The 17,397-nt window shown below is 38.2% G+C and overlaps 1 protein-coding gene across 1 annotated transcript in view; it reads left to right on the forward strand.

The window, feature by feature from the left end:
* The first annotated feature begins 12,099 nt into the window (after window positions 1–12,099).
* The window catches only part of jag1b (jagged canonical Notch ligand 1b), a 42,609-nt gene continuing 37,311 nt past the window's right edge, over window positions 12,100–17,397 (forward strand). The window contains exons 1-2 of the mRNA XM_051651949.1: window positions 12,100–12,450; window positions 12,842–13,144. Of these exons, the coding sequence (XP_051507909.1) occupies window positions 12,379–12,450; window positions 12,842–13,144 (375 nt within the window). The 5' untranslated portion in view covers window positions 12,100–12,378. The remainder of the gene's footprint in view (window positions 12,451–12,841; window positions 13,145–17,397) is intronic.

The raw sequence follows: 17,397 nt of genomic DNA on the forward strand, positions 1-17,397 counted from the left end.
TGTTTAAAATCAGTTTTGTAGACAAAGACAAATTTATTTACAAAACTACAATTCATTGAATTGATTTACTTTAAAAGGATGAGTTGGGCCAGATAGTGAAGAAAAATTAGGCAGCAAGTGCCCATCATACATGGGAACTCCTTTAATACTGTTTAAAAAGCATACCATGTGGATACCTTAAAACACTGGTTGAGAAAATGTCTGAGCTGAGTGTGTAGTTGTAATCTAGGTAAAGGGTGGCTAATTTAAAGAAGCTAAAATATAATCGTTTTCTTTTTCTTCTTCTTTTTTTTTTTTTTTTTTTTGGTCTCTAAAAAATTCCCAAACTTCCATTTATGTTATTTTAATGTTTTAATAACTTTACTATTATGCTAAAATGTGTTACATAATACTGACAAAGAATGAGTAGAAGTGTCTGAACTTTTGCTGGGTTAATGCTATTACACAGACAAATGTTTTTTACACTTAGATTGCTAAATTGCACTCTACATACAGTAGCTGTGTCATATTTACTCTACATTTGAATCTACATGTGACTGGCTCCTCATTGTTAATGCTAATCACTGAGAGGGAAAGTGACGACACTATTTCGTATTAGTGTTATTGGCATTAGCGAGGGTTGATCGGCTCAGACTGTCCGAGTGCGTATGCAATACAAGTCATCTCTGCCCCCTCCTTACCTCTGCTCCTATGATAGGATCAAAACGCTGGATTAATGAGCATGTTCTCGGCTGATACACAAATTAGTAAGCACATTCTCGAATCACACACATAGATCTTCGAGCACTCTCTCTTGACACACAGACCTATAAACATACTCAATCTCTCCCCTAATCCATCTGGATCTCAAATGGGGACAAAAGAGATGTACCGATGGAAAAGAAGGCTTTAGCGACGTAGACACTGTTCCTTTATGGCGTCACAGGGGATCATGATCAAGTCATGCACACGTTTTTGGCAGACAAACAGACACATTGTAGACGGCAATACAGCATAACTCTTCGTAAGCAGATTTAGTTTGTCTATCTCTGCCCTCTTGGCCTTTTCTGTAAATTTAACATGGCACATAACACATTGCAGGATCATACAATAGACACTTTGGCTGTAAATGTGGACCCACAATAGTTACCCAGCATAGTGGAAACGTGTTAATGATTCATTCCCAAATTTAAAGGTGCTGTAAGTTATTTTTTAAAATGAAATGCAGAAAATGTTTCTATTTCATGTCAGATATCACTGAAATAGGTGCCATGTAATATCACACCTCTGTAACAGCCCTAGACTGGGTAAAATGCACAGAAAAAGATTAATGTGGGTTGTGGTCAGATCGTTTGTTTAGTAAACCAAAAGACTTTCTGCTGTCAAATGTTGTACGTGTTCACAGGGCACAGGATCAATCTGTTTCAGTAAAATAGTGTGTTTGTTTGTGTGCACAACTTTTAAATGTGGGGTTTTGAAAAGAGGGGTGTGGCTAATTCAACAGCTAATCTGATGGAAGTTCCAGAATGGTTAAAATATCTTACAGCACCTTTAAAGACCCAGTGAAATCAAAATGTTTCATAAAGTTTTGCTGCTTTTAGTTCATATCCATAAGCTTTAAGGTAGTGTAGGCAAGTGTACTAGCGTAAGGCTAGCGTACCTCTAAACATTTGTTTTCAGGAAGATTTAAGCATTTATTCTAAGTCTCTTTCTGCCAGCTAATTCTGTCCAATCAGATGCATTATAGAACAAAAATGCACCCTCCCCTACATATAATCAGCGCACGTGGCTGTTATAACTCATGCTGATGATATCTTCGCAGGGCACTTCAAACAGAATTTCCATTAAGAATCACTTAAGGTGGCCTGGGTAGCTCAGCGAGTAATGATGCTGACTACCACCCCTGGAGTCGCAAGTTCGAATCCAGGGTGTGCTGAGTGACTCCAGCCAGGTCTCCTAAGCAACCAAATTGGCCCGGTTGCTAGGGAGGGTAGAGTCACATGGGGTAACCTCCTCGGGGTCGTGATTAGTGGTTCTTGCTCTCAATGGAGTAGCTTGAGCCTCTACATGAGGAGTCTCCGCGGTGTCATGCACAGCGAGCCACGTGACAATATGCGCAGATTGACTATCTCAGAAGTGGAGGCAGCTGAGACTTGTCCACCGCCACCTGGATTGAGGTGAGTAACCGCGCCACCACAAGGACCTACTAAGTAGAATTGGGCATTCGAAATTGGGAGAAATGGGGATAATAATAATATATATATATATATATATATATATATATATATATATATATATATATATATATATATATATATATACATTTTTTTTTTTTTCTTTTTTAAGAATCATTTAAAAGGTGAGCTGTAAATGACCGTTATCACCTTTCAGCCCTCTGTAGCCCTCACAGAGGATGGTAATTGTCTTTGAAGGGAATACAGCAAAGGGATCAATTCTGAATGGAACTCAAACGTGGTAGTAGGATGTGAGGAAAGTGTTTAATGCAGCCATTTTTCAGAGGTTTTGTTTGGTGCATTGTGATTCAAAACATTGATATATTGTGATGTTTTACTCGCTTGTTTCCCATTCATCTGCATTGGACTTGCACAATGGCTCTGGCTTCATGCCAAGCAAAGACCACGATACGCTTTGTTTGTTTGTGGGGTGGTTATGTAGTAACGTGGTCAGTTAGATCATTGTTTGGTTTTTAATTCAGTGGAAAAGCAGTCGGACTCTGTATTGAGATCACTTATCGGTTTCCCTGGCTGAACATCGGCTCTGGCATGAGCAGTACCGCTGTAGAAAGGTGTGTGTGTGTGTTTGGCTTTGCCGGGCACTGCAATGTAAACTAAAGCATATTGGCTACTTTTAAAAAAGGCACGAGCCGTCTTCCCACCCAAATTCCAGTAGGAAGTAAGTTAACAGGCCAAATAAATCTTGTCGAGGCACTTCACTGGGACTTTAAAAAGCAAATCTCCAAAGGTTATCAGTTAGTTTACATTGTTTTCATATAGAACATATTTTATGTGGAATCCACTGCAGAAATCCAAACATTCCTTTCTTCTTATAAGGACATGACTAAGAATATAACATTGAAAATGAGTTCTTTTCAGATGATAGCATTCAGGAATTGCATACTTATTATAAACTCAGGTTTCTTAGATAACACTTTAAAAACAAGTGTTTGCTGCAGTTAAAGGTGCACTCAGTCATTTTTATGTATGTCGTTTAAACTAACACCCTGTCAAAAACGAATAGATCCCTTTCTATTCTATAAAGCTGTCTACAGTGGAGAGTCCGTTGTGGCGCGTTGCATTGCACCAACAGTAAACGGATGCGCCGTTCAATAGCTGATGTGCTGCAGAGATACTCCAGCCACTTTATTACCTGTCCATCTGAAATAAACGATTTTTGCTTGCCAAATATCTTACATTTGAATCTTTTTGCCATGAATTTAGTTTTTTACATAAAGCCATGTCATGATTACATAATTGTCTGATCGTGGTTATTTGCTCTAACTTCGGTTTTGAGAGAAAAACGATAATTGTGCACTTTAAATTCTAATCGCATTTCACATTCAAAATAAGGAAATTTTAAGCGAATATGCCATGATGTTTGTGTATCTCATTTTTCAGTGTTATTGCATATGAGCACTCCAAATGAACAGATGCGGACAACACCCAGAGGAGCTGCTGAAGAGCCTAGGAATATGAGCCGCTTCTGAAGCCCTCTGATGTGTGCACCTTCTGTGGAGGTTTGTGCCAAATTTCCATGTGTTGTGTTGCATCAACGGACCCACCTGGTATGGACAGGGTGTTACACTGACACCTAGGGGTGTGGATGCACCATCATTTAAACACATTAGTTTTCAGTTACCAATGCCATTGAAGAACTTCACTCTTCATAGTTAGCCATGATGAATTTAATCCATGAGTATAAGTGTCCAACAACAGTGGTTTACAGGTTACAGAGATTAAGCGAGTAGTATTCAGCTGGTCGTGTGATCCTAAAATGGCAGCCCCCCATAAGGACACCCTCTCCAAGAATAAAACATCATTTTCTTCATTTGTTTGAAAATTACTATTCATTTCTTTAGGTGTAAAACTACGAGAGGGAAAACAAAAGAGAAAATAACAGATTGGTTAGTGACCTGTTTCCGCTCAGGCTGATAGAATAACAGAGGTCAGATGTCATGACCCTGACCCCTCTGTCAATCTCATAATGAGAATGAGACTAGATGAAGAGCCCAATGTTCCAATACCATACATTTATAATAATCCAATAATGAAAGCCACCTTTGTCTTACACTAATTGCACTGCTGCTTGTGAAAATAAAGCACGATTTTACCATTATGTCAATACCATTATGCAATTGCAAGTTATGCTCAGATCTTTGTATAAAATGTATGATAAGATTATGAGCTTTAAGATTAAGATCTTTGCAATCTTGAAATTTACACCAGTCATATTCAATCTCATTTAATTTGATCTCATCTAATGTCAGTTTCTCATTGTGACTCAGATATATGGTCTTTTAAGTAAGATTATACTAAGAAGACTTGGTTCATATACTTTACACAATGCAGTAATAAAACCATAACAAAGATGACCACAACAAAGTTAAAAACCCAAAGGATGACATACTCCAAACTTACAAAACAGTGAAAGAACTTGATTACTTTTCTTTCCATCCACCACCCCACACCTCCACCAATGAAATGTCCATTATTCATTTCACAAGGGCAGGTTTAAGATAAATGTTGAAAATAACAATGGGGGTCCCACATTTCAAGGAAGAATAATATTTATTTCAGAACCGATTGTCTATGTCGTGGTAAGTAAAAGCTGGACTTGTAAACAGAAAGTGTAAATGTTCTAAAAGTGCGAGTGAGAAGCACTAAGCAGAAAAATTTCCCAAGCACTCTATCTCTTACTACCTCAAATACCACTGGCTTTACTGTGTGTCATCTGGCCAGGATCAGCAGTTAAGTACCGTCAGACTGACAGCGTCGTTGAACAGCTTAAGAGAGCACACAGATGAAGATGTACATGCATGTACGTACACAAGCATTGCATTGAAATGTGCATTCTTTATAAAGTCTATCTGCATTTGCAATGGCCCCAAAAAGTATTTGGACACTTAAGCCACATTTAAAAATGTATGATTTTCATTGTAAAATATACACAATATCAAAACAAGAGGCATCTGCAAACAAATGATGCTAGAACTTTTCTTGAAACTAACTTCACTTTTCTTAGCCATTTTTTCTAATAATTTTACCCACCTGGTCTCAGTGTGATTTTCAGTGGATGTACCTGTATGAAGTTAGTTCCCTTCAAGTTCACATGTATATACTGTATATATACTGTATATATTCCACTATATTTGATGACCAGAAAATGTCCAAAACTTTTTTCTTAATTTTGAACCAAATATCTATGGATTTGATCATTTAAAACATAACAAACTTCTTTCTGTGAAATGTTTTGTATGAAAAGTGTGCATGTACTAATCTTTTAAAATAAATGCTTGGTTTGATGTTTTGTTATCTAATGCAATGACAGATATTTTTAAGAATGGCTTAAGTGTCCAAATACTTTTTGAGTCCACTGTTTATAAACAAATATTAACCCAAATACATTCTATTACCATCCCTCAAGATAGGGGTTTTACAAAAATGTCATACAGTAGCCCTCTTGAAATGACAAAATATTTCAGCAACCATTTCCAGGACCTTTCTGTCTTTTTCTCATATTCCCAACCTCCCTCTCTCTCTCTCCCTCTGTCCAGCCAGGACACATGTTGACTGTGCACAACAGTATTATTTTTGGAACAACATTAGTACGTCATTATTTCCGAGAGGCATTTGAGTTCTATGAAACCCCTTCTTTTAAAAGGCTCTATCTCTATTCATCTGCCAGCAATGTTCTATTTCACCATCGTCCAGCTGTGTGCACTTTGAAGATGTGCAGAATTGATCTTTCATAAATCCTCAGTGCATTTCAATTACTTTGACAGAACTTTGGTCATTACCTATGGTATTTATTGAATAACACACTATGACCACCAACCTGGCTGTTTGTCATTAAAGAATCTTTAATATTTCATGAATGCATCAATTATTATTGATGAAATACAGTAAAGGTCCAATAATGTAAAACGTCCAGATTGCCAAATTGCTTGATAATGTAGAACAAAATGCCAACTGGTTCAAAAAACTAAATAATGCTCTTGTAAGGTACACTGCCGTTCAAAAGTTTGGGGTCTCTTACTCATTCTTTATTATAATTTTTTTTCTTCACATTTTAGAATAATAGTAAAGTCATCAAAACTATGGAATAACAGAAATGGAACTATGGGAATTATGTTGTGACTAAAAAAAAATCAAAAATAAATCAAAACTGTGTTATATTTTAGCATCTTCAAAGTAGCTACCCTTGGCTGAGAATTTGCAGAAACTTGCTCTTGGCATTTTCTCAAACAACTTCTTGAGGTATCACACTGGGATGCTTTTAAATCAGTATTAAAGGAGTTCCCATCTATGTTGGGCACTTATTGGCTGCTTTTCTTTATTATTTGGTCATCCATTTCAAAAACGTTTTTTTTTTTTTTTTTTATAAAATTTTAGTTTTGTAATGAAATAAATTAATATGTTGACACAATTATATTTTTGTCTACAAATATAATTTCATTTAAGCATATGCCTTCAGATCAAAAGGTTTTTAAGATCACGTGAAACATTTCAGTCAAGTGACCCCTAACTTTTGAACGGCAGTGTATATGGCCCCATGGCAAACCAAGAAAAATGCATCAATTTATTAAAATAGCTAGAACAACTGATTAGAGCGAACTAAATGTATTTTTCTCTTGCACTGACAGTCTCACAAGTGTAAAAATTATCCCTTGAAAGTTCTCTAATAATGGGGCCAATCCATAAATGTTAAAATACTCTCTGTTTCAAAAGTATAGTAACAAGATGTAAACAATATGTGTGTGTTAACATGATTTTAGTTGCTAACCTTTTCAATGCAAAGTTATATACAATTTTACAACTTTAATAATTTAAACAACTTTAAAGCTCAAATTATACACACGTTTCAGCAGAAGAATGAATGTACAGTTAAGCATGTTTATAAAATTATAAACTTTACATTTCTGCCTTTAAATCCACCAAAAATTGGCCCCATTCACTTCCATTGTAAGTGCCTCACTGTAACCTCGTTTTTTGTTTTTAAAGAAAAGAGTGAAAAAGAGAGTCTAAATTATTTTTTGTGGTAATCAACATTATATCACAGATGCTGTCAATAGAGGACCCTGAATATTCCCTTAAGGACATAATCTATTTTACTACATTCTTGACAGGAACTCAAGTCTCCTGCATTGGTGAAATGTAATATGAGAGGTGGCAACAAGCTTAAGTAATTGGACTGGTATACAATATTAAGTGTCTGACAACAATAGATAGTCATCTCTCCAGTGGCCATCTGACCCTTTATTCCTAGGGTCAGGCATGATTTAAAAGCACATAACTGCCTGGTTTGATCTCAGTGAAGGATGGAAAAGGGGAAAGGAGGCAGAGTGAGACCGGAAAAACCTAGTCCAGTCCAATGACCCGTACACATCTATGGTCACCAGTTGAATGTGGGCCCCCAAAGGTTTGCGGCTCACTTGTGTGGTCATTAGTCTAATCACATTAGCCCTGGGGCAGCTTTACAAACACAGACTGTGGCCCATGGCTATGGTGGAATGCAAAAAGTCATATAAACTACAGCTTAGAAAGTCGAATTACACTGTTAAAGGTGCAAAATGTAACATTTTTTATGTAATATTCGCCTTTTTTTGCCAATGTGTGAACGGCTTGTAACGCAACTTAAAAAATGAGCCCTTCCTGGACTTCCTAGGTTGCCTATTAAAGCCTGTAGACTGATTTTCATGCGAAGGGAGCGGGTCGCTTTTGCCGGGAAAATCCAAAGGATGTGACATTTTGCGTGCTCCCGAGAGCCTTGCCTCAGTGCTTCCTTATTTAACAATGTCAACAGACAGTCTGCAACACTAGGTAACATTATCTTAGAGATGGAATCCAGCAAACAGCTGGCTCCAAACACAACACCGACTCCTACACAAATTCAGCGTAAGCCAAAAAAAAACAACAAAAAAAAAACATTTATCTACTGAATCCCGTCTGGCTAAGCGGGAACGTGATCAAGCGAAAACTAGAGTGAACATCAGCAGGACATTTGATTCCTGGAGGGACCTTCGTTCGGTTTTGGGGATCAAAACCGACCCTGAAGAATTGGCATTCTTCTTATTGGACAGGTAAGCTTACATAACTGCAAAGCATGTGAAATATAGTGCCATAAGGATTGATCTGTGTAATTTTAGCTAACTTGATCTTGCCTGCTAACGCTGACGAATTGCAAGCTACCTTGCTTCGTAACTTTCAAATAATTTCAACGATCTTCTCTATATACTAAAAGTCAGGTTAATGTCAATGTTAATCTGTAATTATTCAGCAAGGTAAACTACAATAACACATGAAATGAATTCTAGACAATGTTCAAGATAATGCAAAAAGCTCCATTATTAGTGTAACGTAACTTGGTTATACAGAAAATATATATATTCTATTATTATAAAACAATAGCGCATCGATATATCGAAATGACAGTTGTGATGGAATCACATCAATACTGAACTGTGTCAACATATTTATAATGTACACTCTATTTTATAAACAGCTACTGTCATAATCCACCAGATTTAACTAACAGCTATTGATAAAGCTGGCTAACTAGCTAACGCTGACATAGGCTATCGTATAAATGCAGTCAATGTATCATGCAAAGAAAAGTGATTACTTCAAACTACAGTTTCGCATAGTCAGGCCTATATCCACACTTTGTTTTAGCCCTGTTGCAGCACTGGAGAGTCAAATATAATATACAGTCTCAAGGTTTGTAGTAAAACAATCATAACTGTGTAATTTTAATTATGCTACCTTATCTGTCATCATGATGCTGGTGAATCACGTTCAGTCTCTTTGTTTTTGTTATGCTCGCTCGTGTCCCTATTGAGTGTGTGCGTGCGCGATCATGAGCAACAGGCTGCAGTTCACTTAACGGCCACAGGTGTCATTAATAACAAGGGTTTCTGAATCTTACATACTGCACCTTTAACAACAGTCCACGACAATCACAACACCCGTATTCTGAACTTGAAATCTTCGTATTACATTCTCAGAGTCGATTCTGAACTTGAAATCTACAGCTTCAACAACTCTTCATACGACAGCCTCAGAATTAACAATAAATACTCATCATTAAAAAATTTTAATGCACACAATACGCATCTTGATACATCAAATATAAAGACCTTCGCTCACCATATTCAGTGTGATGGCTGAGCTCAGTAGCATCTCTTACTGCTGGTCATTGTAAGAGACCGATCACACCGAACACGTTTTTGCATCCGTCCTCACAGTTTTTCAATTATTTTCCTATGTAAACATGTTATTTTCGTTCCCTTGCATTGTTTCGGCCTGAATAACTCTGTTCAATCAGTGATTCAATCAGTTGAATCATTCCATGACTCACTCATAACACACTGAAAATATACTCATTTGTCACCACCTACTGAAGTTTAGATGTAATCTGCAGAAATGGTGACAGAAATCTTTTTATTGAACAGTTTGAAAAGACTTGACACACTGGGATGAATCTAAATCCCCACCAATATAACTCACGCATCATCTTAAAATCCCCCATTACAATAGATTAATGATAGCATATTATATCTACTTCCTCTTACAAGCAGCGTCATCAGGACAGGTGAAGAAGACTCAACAAGGTTGTAGCTTAAATCCCACAAATTCTGACCTGTCTGACTTTCAAAAGAGGGAGTTTGGCATCCAAGATGAAATGTGAATGAGAATATCAAAATGGGAGAAACCCTTTGAGGGGAAAGCGCTCAAGTTTTGAGGTCTAAATAGTCTAATTAACCCATACTACATAGACTGGCTATTTGAATGCACTGAGTAACCTGAACCCTCTATTGGGGGTCAGAGTCTTTTAAAGGCATAGTGACTGGGACAAAAGGTCCAGTGCACCTTTAATCTTGAACCTCACCGAAAGGAAATATCAGCCTGGCATCGTGCCCTCAACTTGCTATGGTTCTCCTTTATCTGGCCACACAAATTAATGAGGTTTCTGCTGTGATTCTGCTGTCATTACCATATAAAGGTGAACAGGCTTATCAGATAGTCAGTTAATCTGCGCTTAAACTCGTATAAGAATTTGACATATTATGAAATAAAATGTTGCTTGTATTTCCTCTAAAGATGTTTTCTCTCATTGGTGTGCTACCACACACTACTTAGATTTAACACAGAGATCAATGAAGTTTGATCCTCAGCTGTCTTTCAACAACAAGATAAATAGACTCCAAACACACTGACTAAAGAGCAATATGATGGACATGTAGAAATGCACTTTTCCTACTGGGGTTGCTTATCAGAGGATATGATACCACAAACCTGTCTGATCCACATAGTACATAGGTTGTAAAATGACATGGCGAAATAACCCACTAGTTACTGATTACCCGCTGTCTCATGCTGCGTGACTAAGGTCTGGGGTATGACCTGTGTAGCATGACCTGTAATGTCCAAAAAATATATATTTCACTAAGTGCGGCAAATAATCAAGCCAGAAATTTTTGCAGAATGTAGAATTACATATTTGAATAGCTTATCAAATGTTGCCCCCTCCCCACAAGAGGGCAGCAAGGGCCATTGGGGCAATAGGTGGTTTTAATCAACTCTAGATAATTGTACACCGATCAGCCACAACCTTAAAACCACCTGCCTAATATTGTGTAGGTCCCCTTCATGCTGCCAAAACAGCGCTAACTCGCATCTCAGAATAGCATTCTGAGATGCTATTCTTCTCACCACAATTGTTCAGTGGTTATCTGAGTTACCGAAGACTTTGTCAGTTCGAACCAGTCTGGCCATTCTCTGTTGACCTCTCTCATCAACAAGGCATTTCCGTCCACAGAACTGCCGTTCACTGGATTTTTTTATTGTATTTGGCACCATTCTGAGTAAATTCTATAGACTGTTGTGTGTGAAAATTCCAAGAGATCAGCAGTTACAGAAATATTCAAACCAGCCCATCTGGCATCAACAATCATCCATGTGATTATCTAATCAGCCAATCGTGTAGCAGCAGTGCAGTGCAGAAAATCATTCAGATACGGGTCAGGAGCTTCAGTTAATGTTCACATCAACCATCAGAATGGGGAATAATGTGATCACAGTGATTTGAAGTGTGACATGATTGTTGGTGCCAGATGGGCTGGTTTGAGTATTTGTGTAACTGCTGATCTCCTGGGATTTTCACGCACAACAGTCTGTAGAATTTACTCAGAATGGTGCCTAAAAAAAACCAAAAAACAAACAAACAAACAAACAAAAACAAAAATTCAGTGAACGGCACTGTTTTTGCGGTACGAGGGGGACCTACACAATATTAGGCAGGTGGTTTTAATGTTGTGGCTGATCAGTGTATGTTGCATATGCACACAGTGCAGTGCACAGCACAGAGACTCTGAAAGCTGAAACACTCTGAATGCTGACATCATAAGATGATGAATGATCTTTTTTGTGCCAATGTTACAACACAAATGATTTGTATGTTTTTCTGAGTTCTTAAATATTCCCTCCAAATTCTAACATTTTCTTGGCTTCTTATTACTGTGCGAAAGACATAGATGCTGAATGATAATTAATGTATTTATTGGTTGTATCTAGATGATAAATAGATAAATAGATAGATAGACAGACAGACTACTCTTAATGCTATTTACCTTAACAACTTTATTTATTGACATTAACAACTTTATTTATTGTCATGTAAACGGTTTCAAATGTGCGGCAGTGCTGAAAACTTATTAACAGGAACATGCAGTTACTTCACTGCAAGCCTCTCAGCAGCTCCAGCTTGTAAGACTGGGGGACATGGGGGGCGGGGCTTCCCTACAAGCCAAACCTCCCTTAACTTTTGCCACCCCCATTAAGTGAACTTGGTGTATTGAATGCGCAGCCAGTCAGTCGCGGACAAACGCTCCCATGGCTTCTGTGTAATGTATACCCGCCGCTGAGAAAGAGAAAGAGAGAGAGAGAGAGAAAAAAAAAACAGAATAAGAAAGATTTCAGATACGTTGGGATAATAGGAGGCAGTTTCCTATACATTGAAAAATAGTCTTCTGGAAGAAATAATAATAATAATAATAAAATAATAATAAAGTTGTCTCCACCCGTGCATGTTAAATCGGGGAGTACATTAGAGCCGTGAGACGGCTAGAACTTCTGAGTTTCAAAGCAACACCAACAAGAAGGCATGATTGGGCGACGGAGTCCAGTATTTTCTGCCTTCTACCTTAATGCCTTTTTGTTATGCTTGCCGACGAAGGTAAGTCGATTTTGGGTCATTTATTAAAGTTTATTTTCTTGCACTATGGTTAAAATATGATTTTCTTCATTTTTCCTGTTATTTAAACATTTGTTCAGTAACCTCACAACTCTGATTGCAACTAACATTTTGTATGCTAGACTAAATTGTACAGGGGTTATAATCGGATCCCTGGTTGTTTATCTGGCAGACAACCGCTGATAACATGAACAACCTTGCTCGGTACTTTCAAAAGCAGCGCAAAAGTTCAGTCTAGTTGAATTTGACATTGACAGATTATCAGATGGTTTGCAACCGTTGAAGTGTTTTAGAAAGTGAGACATTTTTATTTTATTTTAATTCTGGATTTCATGCACATGCATTTACAGCACAGATGTGTTCTTCTCAACAGGTGTCTGACGCGTCGGGACACTTCGAGTTGGAAATCTTATCGATGCAAAACGCGAAAGGCGAACTGCAGGACGGCTCGTGCTGCGACGGCGCGAGGAACCCAGCGGATCGCAAATGCACGCGGGACGAATGTGATACTTATTTTAAAGTTTGTCTGAAGGAATATCAATCGCGAGTGTCCGCGGCTGGGCCTTGCAGTTTCGGAACTGGATCTACGCCCGTTCTTGGTGGGAATAAATTTTCGACCAAGGGTACGCGGAGTGAAAAGTCAAGGATTGTTTTACCCTTCAGTTTCGCTTGGCCGGTAAGTGGCTGTCCTTCTTTTTCTCTTGGCAATATATTTTTTTCTTCTTTTTTGTAAGTGTACATTTAATATGAGGTCACGACATGTTATGATGATGCAACGCTGGTGGATACACAGTTGCGACTTTCCACTCCACGTGCGCTGTTTGTTCCTGGAGTTTACCTTTTTAATTTCAGTTATGCATGGGTTATTCGATTGTTTTGGCAAATATAATGAATCCCAAAATAACCCACAAGACACATTGAGTAAAGCTTGTCGTGGTCAAATAGAATGCTCTTACCTGTCAGTCCTAATACATGCTGCTCTATTTGTTTATTTGCGTGTGTTTGAGTGAGTGTTTTCAGTCAGTGCGGTTTCAAATGTTCAGAGTTGCATGAACTTGCCTGTTGCTAGTGGCTCGAGTTAATTTACTCATTTCAGTGGCTCCTAAACTCCTCACTTGTATGTGGCAGTCAGCTAATTTTAACTCGCTAAATAAATACGTCAAATAAACAGCTGATGTTGTCTTCCACCTACCCCGTGTCTTCATTTGTGTTACTGTATTAGAATACAAATAAAAGAAGATTTGTTTGGTGTGAAGCGCATGAGCATAAGTGTTCCAGAGTGGAGAGATTGCCAATGTTTGTCTTGCAGCTCTAAATAATGTATTAGTGTACCGTGATTTTTTCAGTTGGCAGTCATCTGTTTAAGTGGCTTTTATAGCGTTGATCTGCAGTACATTTGTGTGTTATGATGTAATTGGAATCCCTGCAATATATAGGCTACAACAGGAGATACACCTTTATATTAACTTTATAAATAGTGTGGTGTTTAACTGTTTAATTTGGTAGCAACTCATTATTCGGAACAATTTTAGTGGTATTTGGCAACTTAATATAGTGTGATGGGATTACCCACTCAGTATAGCTTGTGAGATATTCAGGACCTTTGGTGCTTGGACACTGAACTGTCTTTTGGTTCTGTTGGTGCGTGTGTTTATGCACCTGCTCGCATGATGATGTCATAATGGATAAACTTCTCAGCAGCAGGGTCGAAATGATACAAAATCAAAAGATGAACTTTCAGTCAGACAATGAAATGTATCCCTGTTTGAACTGTTAGCCCTTGCTGAGCTGTCCACTTGTCCAAATGTGAACTATAGATGGTCAGTGGGCATGTGTTGATCAAACTTGGGCTGTTTCTGTGATGAGGACTTCCACATTGTAAAAATTAAAAGACAATTGAGGAACTATTTGAAGTTCCTCATCTGCCACACTAGTTGAACCCTCTGGAGATCCTCCAGACACCCTTTCAGTTCTGAACCTTGCAGTAGCTCCATCTTAAAGGAAAGGCTTTGAGGTTCTTGAAATATATTTAAAGTTCCTTGAATACATGAATGGGATATTTAAGGCTCGTTTAAAGGGTGTCTGGAGGATCTCCAGAGGGTTTCGTTGGTGTGGCAGCTAAGGAACCTTGAATGGTGCCTTCTCAATCTTTTAATGTTTGCAGTACTTCAAAGCATGAATAAACTTTGAAATCGGATGGCAAAATAGTTGCAACAAAACAGTGAATCCAATGGCCTCATTAAAGACACTACAAATGGCTGTTTTTTTAATCTTCAAAATTAGGATTAAAGATACAATTATGGTAGCACACTTCAGACAGTAAATAGGCTGCCAGTATTTTATTCAATAATAATTTTTTTTTGGTTGGCCTCTGCGGGGGGGTTTATGTTTAGGCTTTGTGTCAGTCACGGCTGGCTGGAGAGTAGGTATTGCACCTTTTAACTATGCAACCCTCAGTAATTACTAAAGTTAATGAAGTTCTCAGCATGTTCCCAGACACAACAGCATCTCATCACCACACTTTGATTTCAGTTAGTAGAATACCACAAATTTATTTTGCATCTTTTACTGCAATTGAGTGGCTTTTAGTTATAGAGAGGGGTACAGAGAGTAAAAGAGACAGAGGGTTTGGGGCATGGCCCACCCAGACTGAGTCAGCTCCAGCGAACATGAAGCAGGGAGTTTGGGGGGGGGGGTTTGTGGGGGACAATGGCCGGGCCAAGCTGGCTACAGGGAGGATTAATGTGCATAATGGAGCCAGTCCAGGAATAATGCCGGTTCAGGGCAAGCAACAGGAAGCCACGTTCAACTCAGCAGTGATGAGATCGGCTCCTAGACAAACCCAGCCCCAGCCCTGACCTTACTTCTCATACTGGCCGTTTCAGCACATTACAGCGCTGCTCTCTGGTCCCATGGCCCTGAATGCATCTGGGGCCTGTCTGCTCAGCAAGTGCCAAAGCCAAAGAGCTGGTTCACCAGCAAATTGGATAATTTCATATTTCCTGTTCCATCTTCCAATCTGTTAAATGGTCTGTGAACCCATTCCCTTTCCTAAATCCAAACTAGTATTTATGTGTGTTTCGAATATATGTCCCATGCAAAGTCAATACAAAAGCAATTCAAATGCTGAAACCATTAACCATTTTATAAATGTATACAATTTTATATCATTCAATCACCCTCATGTTGTTCCACACCCTTATGACTTTCTTCCTTGGAAGACAAAAGGAAATGTTAGGAGGAATGCTAGCTTCAGTTACTATTCATCTTTCATTGTATGAATGCAAAAGAAACAACACGAGGGTGTGTAAATGTTGACAGCATTTTCATTTTTTTTGCAAACTATCCCATATTAAAGGAGTATTCTGGGTCAATACAAACTTCAATACAAGTTTTGACTTGTCCCTCCTTTTCTTTATAAAAAATGCAAGTATCAAGGTTGCAGTGAGGCACATACGATGGAGGTGAATGGGGCCAATTTTTGGAGGGTTTAAAGGCAGAAATGTGAAGCTTATAATTTTATAAAAACACTTACATTAATTCTTCTGTTAAATTTTGTGTATTATTTGAGCTGTAATGTTGTTTAAATTGTTAATAGTCATTTTAGGGTTTTAGGGTTTACAGTGTTAGTCATCATGGCAACAAAGTTGTAAAATTGGATATAACTTTACACAGAAAAGGTTAGTAAGTGATTTTATCATTCTAAAATCATGTTAACAGGCATATTGTTTACATCTTGAAGCAATACTTTTGAAACATTGATTTTAAAGTTTACTGATTGGCCTCATTGCACTTCCATTGCAAGTGCAGCACTGTAACCCAGATTATTGTTTTTTTTTTCTTTGTTTTTTTTTTTTTCAAATAAAAGGTGGGACAATTTGACAAATTTTTATGGTAATCAACATCATGCCACAAATGCTATCGATTGAGGTTTACTTGTTTTGAACATGGAATATTTTTCTAAACTACTATGTTTGCTTTGCTGAGCATGCTGTCTCCATTCTCTCTTGTGCCAATGGAAAAGACAGCAAAGAGGGACATAACTGTGGTAAGGGACAGTGAAAAAGCAGGTGAACCGTCTGTATGTATATCCTGTCTTGAGACAAAGAGCTGCTGGCAGCAAAGGGTATAGTGACATGTTTGCTTTATATGGTCACCTCTCATCTGGTACTTAAATGCAAATTACTCATGCCATAGTAGGGGGAAATGCTTGCTATTTTCTCACCCTTATTCAGCTCTTGAATGAGGTATTGTTAGGCCATTGTAAAGTTGTGTGGTATTGTGGTCAATGTGCATCTAATGTTCTGTTTAGCACAGAACAACTTTTCACAATCACCCCATACACAACTTTCATGGCTCAGACATATTGCTACTTGAAAACACTTTGTGTTCTGGTGGTATTAAGATATCTAGTCTTGAATGCTCAACTTCCGAACAGAGATCAGGTGGTACGCACGCACACATCTGACAGCTGATGTGCTGTTTGATCCGATTCTCTACTCAGTAGTCCCTGCTTGTGATCATTGTCGTGAGTGACAGGAGATTAGATGGCTGCCAGTAGTGCTTGTTTGTGCTCAGGTGAGTGACATACCTGTTATCAGGGAAGCCTGTCTTATTTTCCACGCCAGAGAGAGCAGTGAAATATTGTCAAAGGAGCCCGTCTTATCTCTGGCCACAACTCCTGATAGTGATCTTTTTGCAAAAAATGCCTTCCTCCTCATTTTTCGACTGTGATTGCACCTCCTGCTTTAGTATGGCAAAAAGGGTGTCTACCTCCTTGGTCATAATCTACTTTTCCGAGCCACTAATTTAAACCCGTTGACTTTGATTGATTGGAATTTGCTGTGCTCTATCCGGAGCCATTGTTCGGACCATTTGTCACACTCCGTATTAGCTTGTCCTTATTAGAAATTGCACTTTCACCAGTGA

The sequence above is a fragment of the Myxocyprinus asiaticus genome, chromosome 23 (assembly GCF_019703515.2).
Source record: "Myxocyprinus asiaticus isolate MX2 ecotype Aquarium Trade chromosome 23, UBuf_Myxa_2, whole genome shotgun sequence".
NCBI classification, from domain to species: domain Eukaryota; kingdom Metazoa; phylum Chordata; class Actinopteri; order Cypriniformes; family Catostomidae; genus Myxocyprinus; species Myxocyprinus asiaticus.